Genomic DNA, 19,573 nt, shown 5'->3' with positions numbered 1-19,573 from the left:
GATTTGATATTTGGAATTCTGCTCTCTGCCTCCTCCCTCCCTCTCTTGCCCCACCTTTCCGTCCCTCTCTGCACCTCTTTCTCCTCTCCACTTCTCTCCTCCCTCTCTCTCCCCTCTCTGGCTCTCCTCTGCTCCTTTCCACCTGATTCACCTTCCTCTTCTGTAAAAGCAGGTAAAGTGGGAAAGGCTACCTTACAAACTATGAGAACTATAGCGAAAGTATTTGAAAAAAGGCCGCTAAGTGAGATATTTTGAACACACTTTGAGGAATATAGCACATAGATAGCAATTAGTACACACATCATATAACTAAACACTCCATTTCCTCCTTCAAAATGCTTATTAAAATTCAATGAAACTCAATGCTCATGAAAATTCACCTTAACACTGTTTCAACTACTCTGAAGCCCGAAACTCATCACATTTCCCTCAAACTGGAAATACCAGTTTATAAAGGCGACTATTTAACAGAAATTACTTTTTCCTAAGTCGAAACAAACTTTCGCTTTAATTTTTAACGTTTACACCAACAGTTCCTTTCACCTTTTAGATTGTTTGTTTGCTTGCTTGATAAGTCTTTTAAAAATCAGCATATTTCCAGGCTGGATCTGTAGTTACCGTCGTCTGCAGGGCAGAGCTCAACTAAAACTACAATTCTACAATTCCAGGGGATCCAACACCCTCTTCTGGTCTCTGTGGGCATTGGACGTACGCGGTGCAGTTGCACACAAGTAAGCAAAACATAAATACACGGTATTTATGGGAACTATTACTAACCTGCATCGTCCTGCTTCTGTAACCTGAAGGTTTTCTGCTCCTCGATCAAGCAGAGAAGCCATGGTGCTATACCTCATTTTTGTTAAAAGTTCATATCCTGTCATGCTTGCCAACAGCGACCACGTTAATGGAAGTATGGAACCAGTAGTTTTCCCCTTTATAAACCTGTCTTTAACGGTCGGGGCAGTCTCTCTAGACTTGTAGTGAGTGCGTGCCCTCGGCCGGGTCTGTGCAAATTTCAAATTAAAAAACAGCTCGTCCTAGTCTCTTTTTGAACGGTCCGGCTATAACTACCACCACCACAATTTATTCTCAACACTGAACAAATTTTGTAAGACTCTTCAAGACGGAAAAGTAACTAGAGGGTAAGGTTTAAGTACCTCTCAGTCCATAAAGTATTTTCTGCAGTAGCGCTGTCATTGCAAGACACTTGCATCGCTGTCTGCCCTCTCCTTCGAGGAAGCAGAAAGGTCAGAGACAAATGCTAAACTGGCAGCCAAGGCAGCCGGAGCTTCAGATGAGAGTTGGAACGATTTTTTTTTTTAAAGGACCTGGCAGAATATGAATTTTCAGGAGAAAAAGGACATCCCAGAGCTAAAGAGCGGGAAGAAAGTGATTAAGAAGACTATCTCTAGCCCTAAAAATGGGTCCAGTGTCACGGAGCTTTGGGACCATTTTTGTTAATCGGCTGATATTCTAGTGAAAGAAAGGTATCTTGGGCGTTTGTTTAACTTAAAAGTCTCTGGGCTAAGGAGAGCTACACCAGATCCAAGGTTGTGTATCCACCTGCAGCTCCCATAGCCTCAGCCTGGCTAACCTTAAGCCCGAACCACCCGGGAGGTGCAATAGGTAGCCCCTCTAGTACGCCTCGCCAAACTCTATGGTTGTGGCGCACGCGCAAAAGCCTTCCCGTCGCACAAAGGCCACGGAGAGAAGGTCCGGCGCCTGCGTTCTGCCTCTCTCGGGCGAGAACGCCCTCCTCCCTCCCTCCCGGCCAAATGAATGCCGCGCCACGCCTGCGCCCTGAAGACTTGCGGGACTTTTATCGCACAGGCGGCGGTGGTGACGTGATGGCTGAGGAGGAGGGCGTGAAGGAACGACGGAAGCCGAGAGGGACCTGGGGCGGAAGGGGACCCGGGCCAGGCTTGTGTTCGGTTCCTTGGCGGGGCTGGGGTTCCGATGTGGTCCCCGGAGCGGGAGGCCCAGGCCCCGACCGGGGGAGACCCGGCGGGCCTCCTGCCGCCCGAGTGGGAGGAGGATGAGGAGCGCATGTCTTTTCTGTTCTCCGCCTTTAAGAGGAGTCGCGAGGTGAACAGCACCGACTGGGACAGCAAGATGGGCTTCTGGGCTCCGTTGGTGCTGAGCCACAGCCGCCGCCAAGGGGTGGTGCGCCTGCGACTGCGGGACTTGCAGGAGGCCTTCCAGCGCAAGGGCAGTGTCCCGCTGGGGCTGGCTACGGTGCTGCAGGACCTGCTGCGGTGAGGACCGAGGCCGAGAGGGCCAGGCGGGGGGCGGCTCCCCAGGGCTGACATCAGACCTGCCCCTTGACAGCCCAGACTCCGCGTCCAGGGTTTGTTCAGTGGGTGGAGGAGGAGGAGGGGGACGAGGAGGCTGCTCCACGGATGGATGTCTGGACTCAGAGAGAAAGAGGGGCTGGGATGGTTGGAGTGACTGGGGATAGGCAGAATGGTCCAGAAGAGACCCATCTTTGCAGAGGTGTCAGCGGGACACTTGAACTGGGATCCTGTTATGCAGTTATTTCCACAGGACCTCCAGACTTGAATTACTTTTACAGCAGATCTCTGCGGTGGGTACTTTGAACTAAGAGAGAACAGAGCTAAGGAGAGAGTACTCATGGGATTCTAGACATCTTGACAAGAGAACTCTGGTACAGGTCGTACAAGTAGCCTTTCCTGGTATGTCCGGGACGGAGATTATTTAGACCAGAGAGGAGAGTTTAACTGTGTAGCTGGGGGCCTCTGAAAGAGCTTTATGTGATAAATGTGTGTGATAGATACAGTGTTCAGGTTGTGCTTGAAGAGGTGGCATATCTGATAGATGACTGGTACTTCATGGTTTCAGATACTGTCAAACTCCACTCTCTGGCTTTTTTAATAGTCCAGGGCAAGATAATGCAGTTATCTTTATTAAAAATAAACAGTCTCAGAGAGATTAACCTATTCCAGGTTACACAGCTAGAGTAACCCCAGGGCTGGATCCTTCCTTTGAATTCGAAATCATTTGTATTTCACACTGTACATGTTATGCCCAGCCCAGCTCAGCCCAGCACCGTGTCTCTTTCTATGAACAAAGAGAAAGCCAAGGGTCTGCGTTTGTTTTAGGATAATGCTTTCTCATTAAATGGTCGCCCTTCTTGACTTCTGTTCCCAGTACCTTTCATTGCCCGACCTTGACCTAAGAAACCGTCCTGAAATTCTCCTCTGAGAAACTGTCCTTTGAAAAATGTTTTACCAGATGCCCAAGGTGGAAAACAGTTAAGTCAGCAAGGGACAAAACCAAAATGGGCCTCCTGATACAGGACAGTCGTGGAGCCTGTCCAAATCCAGAGACCTTTAACACCTTGACCTCCTCTGGCTCCTGATCCTTGAAACATCCTGGTACTTGTCCAAATTTGATATCCATACATCTACAGCGTTGCTCAAGGGCCACGCCGTTGTGAAGATCCTGGCTTTACTATTTTCTATGCTGTGGCCTGCATAGGATACAGGTGCCACCTATAAGCCTTAGTTTGATCAATTATCAAATCACAGTAACATTATATAGGTCAGTTGTGAAAACTTGAAGATCTTTATACAACCCTTAGCAGTAATTTCCCATGGCCGGTATTTCGTAGACTTGGCTGCTGTTGTTACTACCACCAGGAAATACATCTCACTTCCAGCCTAGCTTAGAGGCAGCATAAAACCCCAGTCTGTGTAGCTTTTGGCCTTCTTCCTCGGATCTGCATGACACACAGGGTTTTTCATTTGATTGTTCCCAGGCCTGTTGATAGAAGAAAACCTCCACATAGGCCCAGTGAAGCCTTTTGTGCCTCTGTTGCCTTAGTGGGACATTTGCATTTTTTGAGGCCAGACAAACCGGGTGCCATCTGGCCTTCTTTGCCTTCTTAGATCCTCAGTCGCCTCTTTAGTTAACGTGATGGTGATACCATCTATTGCACAAAGTGGTTAGGAGGCTGAACACTAGAGTGCAGGTGACACTGCCTCTAGTAGCTGGTACAGAATAGACAGGTGATGGTGATGATGGTGATGATGTTAATATAATGCCTCTGAGGGGAAAGGGGTAAGAAGAGCCCAGGACAGGCTGTCTGTCGCATTACACATCCCTACATGCCATTCTCTCTCTCTCTACAGTCGAGGCGAGCTGCAGCGAGAGTCAGACTTCATGGCCAGTGTGGACAGCAGCTGGATCTCCTGGGGGGTCGGCGTCTTCCTGCTGAAGCCCCTCAAGTGGACTCTTTCTAACATGCTGGGGGATCACAAAGTTCCAGCGGAGGAGGTGCTGGTGGCTGTGGAGCTGCTGAAGGTGGGTGTGCAGAAGGGGGCTGGGGTGTCATCAGGTGTGGCAGGGTCACCACAAGGTTCCTGGGAAAATACTGTCTCTTTGCCAAGTGATGGGGCTAATGACTGAGCCTTCATGACGTCTTTTAAAGCTCTGAACTTTGTAGGGTTATATATTCCTTGGGTTATTTTTACATTTCCAGGGTGAGCTTTGCCTAGGAATTGTTGGTGACAGCTGATTACTTCCGGACAGTTGGGGACATTAATGATTAGCTGCAGTGTAGGGTATGCGCTACTGTCTCTAGCTTACTGGCAAGGAATTCTGAGAATTTATTATTGATTAATGTGTTTATTATTGCACCTAGGGCCTTGTGTGCATTGGGCACGTGCTCTGCTGCTGAGCTCTAGCTCAGCCCTTCTTGCTAAGCTTTGGTTTCTCGCCCTCTGATTACTTTTTTCCCCTCCAACTTCCCAGTAGCTTGCTTGTCAATGTTCCCTGTCTTTTGCCTGGATGAGACCAGCAGGCACCATCCCTTCTTTCTTTCCCTGCTGCCCAGTCAGCTTCTTCACTTGCTACCTTTGCCTCCGAGCCCAGACCACGTGTTGACTGCAGGGCAAATGTGCTCTCAGCGCCATGAAACAGCTCTCCCGTACCACACGGGAGTTGGGTGGAATTAATGTAGCCACCGGGAACCATAGTCACTTTCTAAAGCAAGCGCTGTGACCAGTCTACTCGTGTGTCATACATAGAGAAGCAGGCCTAGAGCTCAGTAGGCACAGTCGTGAGTCTGTGACACTCTGTTACTAAGCAGATACATCACGCTCTGCTTGGTGACACCTGATGTCAGATATGTTGCTGAGTCCTGTTTTCTCTTGTTGGGTAAAGAAGAAAAGGGAGTTTATAGGGAGGAACATGTCAAGAACCCTGATTTTCCTAAGGCTAGGCAAAGGAATCGACCAGAGAGAAGAAAAACAAAACAAAATTGCCCATGATTTAGCTGTTTAAAACAAAAAGATACAAAGAAGTTTGCTTTCTGTTGTCTCTTCCCTATTTTGGGCGTGTCCCTTTCCCGTTTCTACATGTGCATCTGTGCATGTCCAGATCTCACTTGTTACTTTAAATTTTTATTATGTGAACTTTATTTATTGGGTGGGGTGGGGACTGTTAATGCAAATGGAGGTCAGAGGGCCTCTTGCAGGGGTCTTTCTCTCCTTCCACCTTATGGGTCCCAGAGACTGAACTCAGCTCTTCAGCCTTGGCTCTCCAGCCTTGACCTGCTGAGTCATGCCATTGGCCCAGATAATTTTGTTTTCTCCAGTACTGAGGATTGAACCTAGGACTCTGTGTGGGAGCTAAGCAAACTTTCTGTCATTCTAAGAGCCCTTTAAACAACTGGTACACCAAGTTTTGTTCTACAAAGTTTGCCATGAAATTGTAACAACCTTTATACATAGTTACTCTTCCTTTGCACAGCAGCTCTGCTTGACTTCATGACTTCATCTGGGGGTTGTGATTTCCTTGGGCATGCGCCAGCCTTTTCCTCAGCCACTGTCTTCAGCTGACTTCTCTGAAGTCATTGCTGAAGAACCCTGCTTTGAGCTTCCTGTCCCAATTCATTGAAAATAGTAAATTATGCTGGTCGGTGGTGGCTCACACAATCCCAGCACTCAGGAGGCAGAGGCAGGTGGTTCTTTAAGTTTCAGGCCAGCCTGGTGTACAGGGAGAGTTCCAGGACGGCCAGGACTATTCAGAGAAGCCCTGTCTGAACAAAACAAACAAATAAACAAAAGGAGAATTATGATTCTAGAATTTAGAATGTGCCCCTCCCATATTCTACCTCCTATGTCATCCCTTGTTCCCCATTCTAGGGTCCTCCTCTTTTTTTTTTTATTTTTTTTTAGGACTCTGCTGTTAACAGAGGCTTCCCAGCTACATTCAGTAAAGTGGCTTTCTACACTCATTGGATCCATGACTTCTTTTTCTGTTGTGTTCACAGAACCTTCAAGCATAGCACCACAGATCCAGAATTCTTCATTTATATGCATTCTTGATAAGGCCATTGTGGGGATTTTGAGTATTCTAATTTCTTTGCAGTATTTTCAGTCTTGATCAGCAGTCTTTTGGTCGGCAGGCTAGAATGCACCAAAGCAGAGCGCAGCATCCCCCAGCGTCCAAACTGCCTTTTCCTGTAGCACTGCGGGCATCTCCTGCTGTCCTTTCCTTCACTTCCATGTCCCATGTCACCCCCAGCGCAGCTAGCTGACTGAAAGCCCTGCCTGCTCCTCATCTGGCTTTGCCTTTAGATTCACATGTGAGACCTAATTGTCCAGTGGTTTCTTGGATTTTTTTCCAATGAACTTTGTTGTCTTTCCTTTCAAAAGTATGGTAATACTTTTGGGGTCAGTGGCCTTTCTAGCTCTTCCTTTATTATAAAGATTTCTTATTTGTGTTTGTGTGAGTACAGATGTGCACACCACAGCACACAGGACCGTCGAGAGGCCAACTGCTCGGGAGCTGGGTCTCTGCTCTCACCGTGTTTTAAGGCAGTTTCTCTTGTTTCTGCTGCTGCACTCCGTACAAACCAGCTTCCAGGGGATTCTGCTGTCTTTACACCCCCGATTCTGACATGAGATTACAGAGGAGCGCTGCTACATCCTTCCTTTTATAGCTTTCCTAAGGCCTAAGGGAAGCTCCTCCTCTTTAAACTTAGCACTGCAGCAGTCACGCCCTAAAGCTGATCTTTCAGTTGTTACTAAAAGCCAGAACTGTGCCTGCTACAACCTGGGGACCAGCTTTTGGCTCATGTAAAGTCTTTCCATAGCATCCTCAGTAAGCATGCCTATGAGTCTCTGGTAAGCAGAGGGACAGTAGGCTGGATGCTAGAAATTTTATTTTCTGTCAGTAAAACATATGTGTTCTAAAATCCACATTTTGATGTCTTGATAGAGTATAGAGAGTTTACCTTTGGTCAAACGGGATGCCTTTCAGCAGTTTTCCAGTTTGTGTTTAGTTTTCTCCACCTTGAACTGTGATGACAGCTTTCCTTCCAACCTTTATTCATTGCATCAAGAATGCTGCTGCCAGTGTTTCTCCATTTGCAGACACTGGCAACCTGACCAATTTCTTCAGGATTGCCACAGGTTTAGACTTCTTGAGATGTGCAATTACAGTATCAACAGCCGGCATCCAGTCTCTCCACTTTTCACAGATTAGCACCTTTGCTGATCTCCATGAATACCTTGGCAGGAGAGCACGCCATGCCAGTCACAGTGATGTTGGTAGTGCTGGCCTAGCCATGGTTTGTGACATGCACGCATGCACGCACACACACACACACACACACACACACACACACACACACACACACATGGAGGTGGCAGGCATCTGGGATAAGGGAGTTCTAATGCTTCCACCTTTGAGTCAGCTGGCTCTGTAACAGTCGCATTACCTTTTGGTACTTGGGACGACGGCTATTCGTCATCAGTGTTCTTCACTTTGGCCCCATTGTGATGGCTTTAGCATTAATGTCTTATATCTTCAGCATTAAGGCTCAGGCAAGTGCTCCAGATGTTGTAAGTCTGGCACAAGCCTAAGTGAGATGGAGACCAAGTGCCCCAGATGCTAGATCTTATCTGGGGAAGGACTGTGGGAAGTCGAAGCATTTCTAAGGGTGTGCTATACACAGAGTGTGGCTGGCCATCAGAGGCAAAGGGGATAAAACACAAACACATTTTTCTTCTTGGTTTTTCAAGACAGGTTTTCTCTTCATAGCCCTGCCTCTGCCTGCCTCCCTACTGCTGGGATCTAAGGCGTGTGCTACCACTGTCTGGCGCAGGTTTTTCTTACTAGCCTTCTGCTCTTTCAGTTTTGTTTTTTTTTGTTTTGTTTTGTTTTGTTTTTTAAGGTTCTTTTATTCCATTTTTTTAGTAATTTTTTTTCCATTTTTTATTAGGTATTTAGCTCATTTACATTTCCAATGCTATACCAAAAGTCCCCCATACCCCCCCCCACTCCCCTACCCACCCACTCCCCATTTTTGGCCCTGGCATTCCCCTGTACTGGGGCATATAAAGTTTGCAAGTCCAATGGGCCTCTCTTTGCAGTGATGGCCGACTAGGCCATCTTTTGATACATATGTAGCTAGAGACAAGAGCTCCATGGTACTGCTTAGTTCATATTGTTCCGCCTATAGGGTTGCAGTTCCCTTTAGTTCCTTGGGTGTTCAGTTTTGTTTTTAATAGTGTTGTTTGATGTATGGCTTTTTTTTGTTATTGATATATATATATGTATATATGATGGTGTGTGCTTGTAGATATGTATCTGTCATGGTGCACGAGGACATCTTTCAAGAGTTGATTCTCTCCGTGCACCTTGTTTTGAGGCAGGATCCTTTTGTTTCTGTCCTGCTGTGAAATCCATGCAGCTGTCCTATGTCCATTTCCCCGCTCTGTATGGGAAGGCTGGGGTTGCAAATCTTGCCATCAGACTTGGCTTTGGCCTGTGTTCCTGACTGTCACCGTGCTTGCACTCAACCACTTTAGCCTGCTGAGCCATCTCTCCAGGCACATTTAATTTTCTTTTTAGTGTTTACTGCTAACTGGAAAAGCCTCCATGTTTACTAGTTTATTGTCTGGCTGTCCTATCAAAAGGAATTCCATGAACTTGAGGACCCTAGGAGATGTCTAGTATGTAGTAGTCAATAAATATTTGTTGAATGAGTTAATATACACGTGCATGTATACACATCTACTCCATTGTTTTTCTAGAAGTAAAATTGCTCCGTAGCTTGCTTGTCTTTCCACTTGAATATGTTGGGAGCATCTTTCTGGGTCCTATGTGGTGTAAATCTGGTTTACCTTTTTTGACAGCTGTACAGTAATCTGTAGATCTATCTGTCACCATTTACGCAGGTGTTCCCACAAGTGGACTTTAAACCATTACAGTTTCTCCTGCTTTTTCATCTTTGCTAGGTCAGTGCACGTGCATCTGTGTAGTTCTGAACCTTTTACATTTTTAACAAAAATAATTGCCCAGTTAGGGGCCATTGGATAGCTCAGTTGGTTAAGTATAGACCTGGGTTTGAATCCATAGCACCCATATAAGAAGCCATGGGCAGAGGCTAGCACTTAAAATTTCAGGGCTAGGAAGCAGAGATGGGCGGAGTACTGGGGCCTGCCAGTCAGCCTGTCTAGCTGAATTATATACCCATCTTGGAAATAAAAGGTGGAGAGTGATTGCAGAATATACCTGATGGGTTCCACATGCCTCCCACATGTACCTACATACATGTGCACACATGGGCGAATACATACAACCACACACTCATACAAAATAATTACCTGATTTTTTTTTTTTTTTTTTTTTTTTTTTTTTGGTGTTGAAATGACTTTTACAGTGTAGTCTAAGTTGGTCTCAGATTTGTGGCAATCCTGCCTTTGCCTCTCAAGTGCTGGAGTCATAAGTATGAGCCTTCTAACCCCTTTACTTTTCAGGAGTTTATGTTATTTTTACTTAAATCAAGAGTGCCTTAAGCTGGGCGTGGTGGCTCACGCCTTTAATCCCAGCACTGCTCTGTGGCCTACCCCATCTGTTTTCATACCCCCCAGGCACAGAGGTCTCTCAAGTCCAAGCAGAGGCAGGCGGATTTCTGAGTCCAAGGCCAGCCTGGTCTACAGAGTGAGTTCCAGGACAGCCAGGACTACACAGAGAAACCCTGTCTCGAAAAACCAAAAAAAAAAAAAAAAAATTGTGTTGCCGGAGATCAAACCCTGAGCCTTGGGCTTGCCTGGCAAACATTCTACCACCGTGTTACTCCCCATCCTTTTACTTATCTTATCTACCATTTATATGGCCCTTTCGAGAATTGCCTGTTTCTATCTTTTACCTGTTTTTGTTTTTGTTGTGTATGTCCTCTTGATTCAGGGTCTCTTACTGAACCTAGAGCTAGACTGGCATCCAGAGTCTCTGCCCTGCACAGCACTGCTTTCTCTGTGGGTACTAGGGGGTCCAGTTCAGGCCCTCACGCTTGAGCAGCAAATGCTCTTACCACTGAGCCACTTCCCCAACCCCAAAGGTCGCTCCCTACGTTCATTTGTGTGTACGCCTGAATCTGTGTGCATGTGCATGGAATTGCTCATTGCAGGATGCAGGTGGAAGTCAGAGGACAACCTGCAGGAGTCACTTCTCCCTCCAACTGTATGGTCCTGGAGACTGAACTCTGGTGAGCATGCTTGGCAGCGGGCTCTTTTACCTAGTGAGGCGCCTCGCCAACCCTCATGATGTCATTTACAGAAGTTGTCATGTTTCTGCAGTGAGAGCTCCCAGCTTTTCCTTTGGAGTTCTAATTGCTGGTCCTGCTTACGAATGCATCTTTTGCCTCAAGTATAACTAAATATTCCTTCTCTTCTCTTCTCTTCTCCTTTCTCTCTCTCTCTCTCTCTTTCTCTCTGGTACTGGGGATTGAACTTAGGGCCTCATGTATGCTAAGCAAGTGCTCTATCAGAGTACTATATTTCTAGCTTCTTTTTTATTCTAATTACTTTGTGCCTGTTTTCTTATTGTTGTTGTTGTTTAATTTAAATTTCAGTTCTTGTATATTTGTGTTTGTGTGGTGAGAGAAAGCCCTGTTTTCCCTAGCCAGCCGGCTGGCTTTCTCCATCCTTTTAATTATGCTATGTGCTAAGTCTTGTATATGGCTGTCACACTGCTTTTAGCCATTGTCACTAAATGGCTAAAGAATGGTGGGTCCTTCTGGGAGGAGTAGGCAGTCTAAAGGGAACCGTAGGCTCTGTCTTGCTGGACTCTTGTGTGCTGTCTTGAATGTGGTTGGCCACTTGCTTCTTCCAATGGTTCCTTTCCTTGTTTTTCTTCTCAGTGAACTGCGGCTTCTCTTTGGTTCCCCCAGGCTGTCCTATGGTCTCTGTGGGTCAGCTCACTGTTTTGACATTGGTCTTCCTTGAGCGTGCCACTGTCCCATGAATCTCCTTGTGCTCTCACTCACACTTGTGGTCTTGATGCCCTCTGCATGCTGGGGCTTGAGGGCTCTCCTTGTGCTCCTATAGTCAGTCTCCTCTGAACTTTAGGCCTGCCCATCTGATTGTGTTTGTTTAGATGTCTCAAACCAACTTGTCCCAAGTGGAATGTTGGTGTTTGAGACAGGGGTCTCCTGCAGTCTTATATACGAGTCATCCCAGCTGTAGGCAAGCCCCCTTTCACCCCAGTCCTTGTTCACACACCATGGGTGGCTACTTTTGTCCTCTAAGTTTTGCTGGGATCTACCCCGTTTCTGTTTCCTAAATGTTGTCCTCTTCAGAGAGGTAGTGATGTCTCTTCGTGCAGAAATGGCCTCCCTGTCTCTAATCCTAACTCTTCATCCCATCCTTTGTCAGCTGTTTGCTCTCTGCAAACAGTCTAGCTGTGAGTTCTTGATGACTGCCTGTCCTCTGCAAAGTAAAGGACACACACACATGAGCTCACACTTCTGTGGCAGGACCTGCTGTTCTTACACACCTTCTCTACCTCTTTCACTTAGGAATGGCTCACCCTTCAACATTGGTCTTGGCCTTGATTGACCCATTGCCTTTGATTTGTGTTAAGAACCCTCTGAATTCCCATGTCGGAGGGAGAGTGGTGCTGTTCTTTGGCACTTCTGTTTCCTACTCTTCTCACTGGTGCAGCCTGCCTGTTCCTCCTGTCTATCACATGTTTTTCCTCTCAACTATTTATACAGCCATGATCGCACTCACATCTGCAGTTTCACATGAATGGAGACGCCAGAATGGGGAGGGGATTTAGCATCATCTTCTCTGTTTGTGTTCAAGAAGCTGAGGATCTGGGAGACTGGCAGGTGCAGGGTCTTGGGCTAAGCTGGAAGTGAGCTTTGGCTTTAGATCACAGCAGGTTCCACTCTGCGCTCTGTCTTATTCCTCCTGTAAGGAGCCTCAGGCCAGGCAGACATGGCCATATGCAGCCCCAGGTCAACAAGCATGCATGGAGCTACCACTACTTCATGCAGCCACCGCTCTCTCCAAATTTTAAGTATACAGATCTCTCTCTCTCTCTCTCTCTCTCTCTCTCTCTCTCTCTCTCTCTCTCTCTCTCTCTGTGTAGTACACATATTCATGTATTTGTGAATATGTGTATGCATGTGTGTGGAGGCCAGAGATTAACACTGGATATCTTTCTCGATTGTTCTCCACCTATATATTTTTTTACACTTATTTATTGAGAGGGGAGAGAGAGAGAGAGAGAGAGAGAGAGAGAGAGAGAGAGAGAGTAAGTATGTGTACACTGTGGTTTGCCTACAGGGTCAGTCTGTGTGAGTCAGTTTTCCCTGTCCACCATGAGTCCCAGTTATCAGGCATGGGGGCAAGTGCCCTCACCTGCTCAGTCATCTCAGCCCCACCTTAGTTTTTGAGGCAGTCTTTCACTAAATCTGGAGTTCACTGTTTGGCAAGGCTAACTAGCCAATGGGCTCTCGGTATCTGTCTGTCTTGGCCACACCGGTGCTGGGTTACAGATATATGCTGCCTGGCTTTTACCTGAGTTCTGGGCATTCAAACTCAAGTCTTCTATGTGCCAGCAGGCACTTTACCAACTGAGCCATCTCTTTCCGCTACTTTATAAGCTGCCACTTTGGATGGGTCAGTACTCTGCAGGTCTTAACGTTGTGAGCTCCTGGCTCTGAAGCTCAGGGTCAAAATTTATGCATCCTGTCGTGGTAACCAGGGCCTTGAATCTCTGCCTTCCCTGCAGGAAAAGGCCGAGGAGGTGTATCGCCTATACCAGAACTCGCCCCTCTCCTCCCACCCTGTGGTGGCCCTGTCAGAGCTGAGTGCTCTGTGCGCCAACTCCTGCCCGGATGAGAGGACCTTCTACCTCGTGCTGCTGCAGCTGCAGAAGGAGAAGAGAGTCACTGTCTTGGAGCAGAATGGAGAGAAGGTTTGCAAGCATGCCTGTCCATGTGTGCTTGTGTGTGTTTCTCATGGATGCACAGTGACTTGGTCTGCACTCATATGCCCAGGCCTGGTTGTGGATTTCTCAGCTTGTGTGGTAGGGACAGCAGTAATTTGTCCCTGTCCCCCAGATTGTGAAGTTTGCCAGGGGACCACATGCCAAGGTATCTCCTGTGAACGACGTGGATGTTGGGGTCTACCAGCTGATGCAGAGTGAGCAGCTCCTCTCTCGGAAGGTCGAGTCTTTATCCCAAGAGTCTGAGAGGTAACCTCCTTCCCTATGCGGCTGACTCTGGAGCCCCAGAACAAAAACAACACGCAAACCCCACTAGGAGTAAATCCCCATTTGCAGAGTGCTTATCTAGGATGCCTGAAGCCATGGATTTGCCTGTGGCATTGCAAAAACAAAGTTACTTATTAGTTATACAGTTACTAGGTAGTCCATACAGAAAACTCAGAAAGCAGAGAGTAAAGGAGACAATTGACTGGTGATTACAGCTGCTAACATATTATGAATGTTCTTCTGGAGCCTGGTGTCCTGCTGGTGAGGAGATAGTGAGGTGGTCTGTGCCATCAGAGGGCCTGTTTAAGGATCTCTTGCATTTTCCTATGGGTTCTTCTACAGGGATCCTTGGTAGGAGCCACAGACGCTTCCCTGTGTGGTAGACAAGCATACGGAAGTAGAATTCTTCACTCCATCCATCTCTCAAAGAGCACAGGAGTGTTGGCAGGCTCAGACCATAGCCAAGGTCTTCACTGTGTACGGATCAATCCCATGTCTTTAGAGAAAAGATATGTGTGTGTGATTCTCTCACCTTCAGGATTGATCATTTTGCCTTGCCACATATAGATGCTGAAGCCCCTTTGAGGCTTGCTTCTAGAGACTGCCAGTAGGTAGTTGGCTATCACTGTGGCTGAGGGTTGAGAGAATGGTTGACCTTCAGGGCTGAAGCTACTTTCACTAAGTGCTCTTAAGCATTCTTTGAGACCCTGCCATAGTCCAGCCCTCTTCATCTGTTCTTAACTCCACAGGTGCAAAGAGGAAGCCCGCCGGGCATGCCGAGCAGGAAAGAAGCAGCTGGTAGGTTCTCTGCTCCTGCAGCCTTGGAGTGGCATCCCCAGCTGCCAGGGACAGGGGCCCAGCGGTTCAGAGAACAGCCTGGTTGGGGTTCAGGGAGCAACATTTACAGGTGGCTCAGGCACCACAGCTTACTTTATACAGAGAAGGCCTGGAATGTTCTTGTGGTTGTAGTTTGAATCGGGCTGTCTTGCTTCTGCTCTGTGGCCTACCATGTCCCACCCCGATCTGTTTTCATACCCGCCAGGCACTGAGGTCTCTCAAGGCCAAGCAGAGGACAGAGAAACGCATTGAGGCCCTGCATGCCAAGCTGGACACTGTTCAAGGCATCCTGGATCGCATCTATGCCTCCCAGACTGATCAGATGGTAGCCACGCCCCTCCGTGCCCTCTGGTCCCAGTCTCCCACACTGCAGCTCCCTCCCTTGTGGTCTGCTGTTTCAGGGAATCCTGGGTTCTTCCAGAGAGTGGCTGGGTTCTCTTTCTTGTTGGGAAGTTTAACTTCTCTGGGTGTAAGGTGAATTAACCTTGGGTGGCCAATGCCCGAAGCCAGCTTTGGAGATGAAGCAAGGTTTTATTTTGACAAACATTGCACAGATAATTTGGCCTTCTCTTTAGGTTTTTAATGCCTACCAAGCTGGTGTGGGAGCCTTGAAACTCTCCATGAAGGATGTCACAGTGGAGAAAGCAGAGAGCCTTGTGGATCAGATCCAGGAGGTACAGGGGTCTGGGAGGGCCATGAGAGAGGAGTTGTGGAGCCCGTGGTTGACTGACTTCAAGCCTCTTTTCCAAACTTGACGCAGCCTTGTTCCTGAAAGGAACCATTCCTTGACTATCAGATCTATGTAACCCTGGACATTTCTCTACAGGCTTTGAGCTGCCCAGAGCCACCATTTCCTTCAGAGCTTTGTGTTTGTGTCTTACAGCTTTGTGACACGCAAGATGAAGTTTCTCAGACTCTGGCTGGTGGAGTAACCAATGGTTTAGGTGAGTTGTCAAGGAGACTCTTCCCTCCTTTCTGAGAGACCTTGGTCCCTGGGCCAGGACAAGTCTGATCATAAACTTGGCCCCTCTCTGGGGCTCACCTGCATGGGTAGTTGGAGGGAATTAATGTTCTCTCCCTGACAGCTATTCTGATAGTTCTCTGTACTCCATCTCCACACTGACAAAGCTTCTGACCAGCAGTTCTCTCTTAGGGCAAAGGGAAGCAGGGCCAGGTTCCTGGGGTCAGTGGACCCTACCCATCTGACAGCCCACCTCTGCCTATGGAGAGAGTATCTGCCTGAGGGTACCCTTTGCCTCATGACTCATGCTACTGCTGGCCTGCAAAGGTGCTGCTGGCCAGGGAAAGCCATGTGTCGTAGGCACATAGGTTCATCTCCTTCCTGGGGTTAACTTAAGCACCATATCTCTCCCAGATTTTGACAGTGAGGAACTGGAGAAGGAGTTGGACATCCTCCTTCAGGACACCACCACAGAACCTTTGAGCCTGCTCGAAACCCCCCAGGAGACAACGCTTTATACCAACAGTGTGCCTAAGCCTAGGATCTTGGATGCTGAACTTGAAGCTGAACTTGAGAAATTGTCATTATCAGAAGGAGGTATGGAGTTGTTTCTCATATCCTAGATGTGTGACTCTGGCTGACAGAGGAGCCAGGCATAGAACTGACAGGTTCTATCCCAAGAACTCAGGTTGCCTGCCTCCTAAAACCCTGCAAGGGAGAGGTGGTTATATACACGGAGAAGCAGATGTTCAAGCTCTGAGATGCTTTGCTTGTAGGACTTCCTGTTGAATGTTATCTTTTCTTCTCACAGGTTTGATCCCAAGCAGTAAATCTCCAAAAAGGCAATTGGAGCCAACTCTCTAAAGCCATTGCAGGAACTCAAGTGAAGGACCCTCATGTATCAGAGAGGCAGCCTTGCGCGTGTACATAGTTATTTAATGAGAAACACTGAGAAGTCGTTGGAAGAGGAGGGAAGAACCACTTGGATGTATCTGGATGCTGCTGCTCACGCCAAGACAGATACAGCTTCTGGAAGCCATGCTATGAAGGTGTGCTCCCAGTGATGTCATGGACCTACCTTCTCGTCTTTATAGTGCCACAATTTATACAGTTCTGTGTTTGACCCGTCGTCTTCATAGCCTGCAGTTCTTGCCATTGGCTCCGTTAGGTTTGTCTTCACCCACCAGCTTCATTCCAGCCAGTGAAGGTGAAAGGTTTGCAGCTCTGCCCATCTAAGCTAGCCCTCTCTTCCACTCGTGAGGTCTTTAAACTGCTCCCCTAGCCTGTGCTTTTCTGGGAATGGGAGTCAAACAAGTTTTATTCAGAGAGACCCAACAGCTGAGTCTGGAGAAACACTGTCCGGAAGATGGTTCTCTACATTCTTCGTCACAGTCTGGGTATTCGAGGCTCTGAATGGTTCAGGGTCATGGCAGTTTCCAGGGTGGCTTATGTGATTGGGGGCCACAACCGCTTCCATCTTAGAAGTAGATCTGCTGATGGAGTGGGGGAAAGGATTAATCTGCCTTTTCAAGGTGAGCATGAGAAACACAAACCCTAGGCCCCGGGGTGTGAAAGAAGCTGGATTCATGATTTGGCCCCATTATAAAGGATGTGTTTTCTGGAGCAAGCCACTGGGCACCACATCACCCTCAACTGGCTCCCTCCCTGTTAGGATCTGGAAAGTGTCTTATCTAGTATCCACCACTCAGGGCAGGGGCCTGAGCCAGGATGTGCAATAAGAGGCAGGGCGCTGACCTGCCGCATCTGCTGCGTGCTGCCTCCTGCCGGCCAGCACATCTGTGACTCCAGGAACTGTAGGACAGGCAGAAGTAGATCTGAATGCTCTGGGGGCAGCATGGAGAAGAGACATGACAGCCACACTGCCAGTCTGCTGCCCAGGGACGGTGGCTGCCTGGACCTCTTTGCACTGGCCCTTCCTGCTTGAGGTGACTTGAGCAGAGGGGAGAACTTTGCCTCAGGCCAGGAGCACGAATCATTGTTCAAAGAGTCTCTCCCACTCAGCCTTGGCAATGGAAATAGCTGGGGGTGAAGAAAAACAATCACTATTTTTTCTTTTTTAATCTGGTAAATAATTAAAAGAGAAAAACACCAGGTTTTGTTGTTGTCTATTCTTAGCTGGTGTCAAGTTTTTCTTTTTCTTTTCATTTGTTTGTTTATTTGAGCTAGGGTCTCATGTAGCTGAGACTGGCCTTGAATTCTTTTATTTTTTTATTTTTTTGGTTTTTTTGTTGTTGTTTTTGGTTTTTGAGACAGGATTTTTCTGTGTAGCCCTGGCTGTCCTGGAACTCACTCTGTAGACCAGGCTGGCCTTGGAACTCAGAAATACGCCTGCCTCTGCCTCCCAGGTGCTGGGATTAAAGGTGTGCGCCACCACACCTGGCTCAAAAGATGTGTATCCCAGGCTAGCCTCGAGCTCCAGGTCCTCCTGCCTCTGCCTCCTTCGGCAAATCCTACCGGCCTGCATCACAGAACTGGCTTGAATTCTTTTTTTTTTTTTAATTAGATATTTATTTACATTTCAAATGTTGTCCCCTTTTCCTGGTTTCCCCTCTGAAGCCCCCCCTACCACCAGCCCCCAAACCCCACTCCCCCTCTTGAATTATTGATCCTCTGGCTTTTCCACTTAAGTGCTGAGATAGCAGCTGTGTAGCACTGTGCCAATGTCTTGTTCTTTCTTGTTTCCCGAAGCCCCACATGTATGCACATGTCTTTTTCTGCTCGGGGCCTCTGAAAAACTGTGGAGTAGCAGGATAACAGCCTGGGCTGCAGGGAATCCTGCTGGAGTGAGCTCTACCTCCAGTCCTGGGCTGTGCTATTGGCTGTACTCTTGTCTCCCAAGTTTACTCCAGCCTGAGTGATCCTGCTCCTGTGATAGCTCCACCCCGTAGCTTAGCACCAACGATTTCTCTGGCCACTCTGCACACTGTCTCCTGTGCTTGTGGAGGAAGGAGGCCTTGAAGCTGAGAGCAGTCAGCAGGCCAGGTCTGCCTCACTGAGTCTGCAGCTCCCCTGGAGCTAGCTTGTAAACCAGCCAGGTATAAGGAGCATTAGCCAAGAAGCCGCAGGAGCAGTTCTATACTATTTAAGAATTTAAGAGTCAGGCAGTGGTGGCCACGAACTTTATTCCCAGCACTTGAGAGTCAGGTGGGCCTTTGAGTTCGAGGCCAGGCTGGTCTACAGAGTGAGTTTCAGGACACCCAGGGCTACACAGAAACCCTGTCTAGAAAAGAACAAACAATTTAAGAGAAGCAGCCTCAGGAGAACCTACAGGCCCAGGGTGGGTTTGGAAGGCTGGCACTGATTGCTAAGGGATGCAGAGAGGTAGGGTGGAGGGCTGATGGGCGTGTCAGATGGGGACCACCGGAAGGGCCTAGGTTTGGTGAGCCCCTCGCCCAGTTTTGCATTACACTTTGTCTCTTGCAGTCTGAGCTACTGAGCAGTCCTCACCTAGCACCTGCCACAGAGCACTGAGACATGGTTTAGCTTCTCTGGTTCACTATGAACCTGTGTGTGCTGCTGTCCCCCTCATTGCTAGTTTTGCCCTGCTCCTGGGCTGTGGTGTCTACCCGCCCTGTGCCACAGAGACCACTTCCAATGTCCAGTGGACTTAGTTTTCAATCCTATAGTCTGTGACTTAGCAAGGTCTGCCAGGCTTTTTTCTCCTTCCTGGGCTGTGGTAAAAAATAGAAAATTTCAGCCAGAGTGTCCCATTGAAGCAGCATGTCCTACCTGGACAGGAGCCTTAGGCCTCCCCTCCCCCCAAAGTGGGGTGAAACTAGAACAAGACGAGGGCTCTGTTGACACTGGCTGTGTGACACTGGCCAATTAGTCCTATATATGTTTATGTGTGAGTGGGTATGTACACATGCATGGAGGTGCCCACTGAGACCAGAAACATTTGCTCTCCTGAAGCTGGAGTTCCAGGGAGTTGTAAGCCACCTGATATGGGTGCTGGTAACTGAACTCGGGTCTTCTTCAATAGCAGTACCCACTTTCAACTGCTTGACACCACCCTAACTAACAGTGTGTCAAGAGTAAAGGAGCTGAATTAGACAGTGGTACAGATGCCAGGAAAATAATTCTGGGTTCACACAGTCCGTGGCTGGCCTCAAATTGACGATCCCGCTGCCCTGTCTTCCTAAATGTTGGGATTACAGACAACTAATAAATACCACACTCTGTTTACTCTGGTCCTTTAAGAAGGCCTAGAACCCAGGC

The 19,573-nt window shown here is 47.9% G+C and overlaps 1 protein-coding gene, 1 long non-coding RNA gene and 1 pseudogene across 3 annotated transcripts in view; 1 reads left to right on the top strand and 2 right to left on the bottom strand.

The window, feature by feature from the left end:
- Positions 1-1,662, bottom strand: part of 4930480K23Rik (RIKEN cDNA 4930480K23 gene) — a 34,330-nt gene extending 32,668 nt beyond the window's left edge. Inside the window, exon 1 of one of the 2 annotated variants that reach the window (NR_130166.1) lies at positions 1,158-1,662. This is a non-coding gene — a long non-coding RNA (RIKEN cDNA 4930480K23 gene). Of the gene's footprint in view, positions 1-777 lie in introns of both variants that reach the window. The other variant, NR_130157.1, reaches the window with a different exon arrangement.
- Positions 1,663-1,875: 213 nt separating this feature from the next.
- Positions 1,876-17,467, top strand: Chmp7 (charged multivesicular body protein 7). Its single transcript, NM_134078.4, has 10 exons — positions 1,876-2,255; positions 4,152-4,323; positions 13,054-13,239; positions 13,385-13,518; positions 14,286-14,334; positions 14,579-14,698; positions 14,949-15,047; positions 15,257-15,317; positions 15,749-15,931; positions 16,146-17,467. Exons 1-10 carry the CDS (start codon positions 1,957-1,959, stop codon positions 16,196-16,198), a joined length of 1,356 nt encoding a protein of 451 aa, NP_598839.2. The 5' UTR covers positions 1,876-1,956; the 3' UTR covers positions 16,199-17,467.
- On the bottom strand, positions 6,203-7,961 carry Gm18682 (predicted gene, 18682; annotated as a pseudogene).
- Positions 17,468-19,573: the final 2,106 nt, after the last annotated feature.

This window comes from Mus musculus, chromosome 14, assembly GCF_000001635.26.
Source record: "Mus musculus strain C57BL/6J chromosome 14, GRCm38.p6 C57BL/6J".
Taxonomy (NCBI): domain Eukaryota; kingdom Metazoa; phylum Chordata; class Mammalia; order Rodentia; family Muridae; genus Mus; species Mus musculus.
The sequence above is the reverse complement of the archived record's forward strand: the minus strand, read 5'-3'. Positions and strand labels throughout refer to the sequence as shown.

Excerpts from the sequence above, each read along its gene's own strand:
- Chmp7 (NM_134078.4), top strand. The coding sequence starts at position 1,957 with ATGTGGTCCCCGGAGCGGGAGGCCCAGGCCCCGACCGGGGGAGACCCG. Across the intron at positions 14,699-14,948 it reads CCTCCCAGACTGATCAGATG|GTTTTTAATGCCTACCAAGC; the intron begins GTAGCCACGCCC and ends CCTTCTCTTTAG. Across the intron at positions 15,048-15,256 it reads TTGTGGATCAGATCCAGGAG|CTTTGTGACACGCAAGATGA; the intron begins GTACAGGGGTCT and ends TGTGTCTTACAG.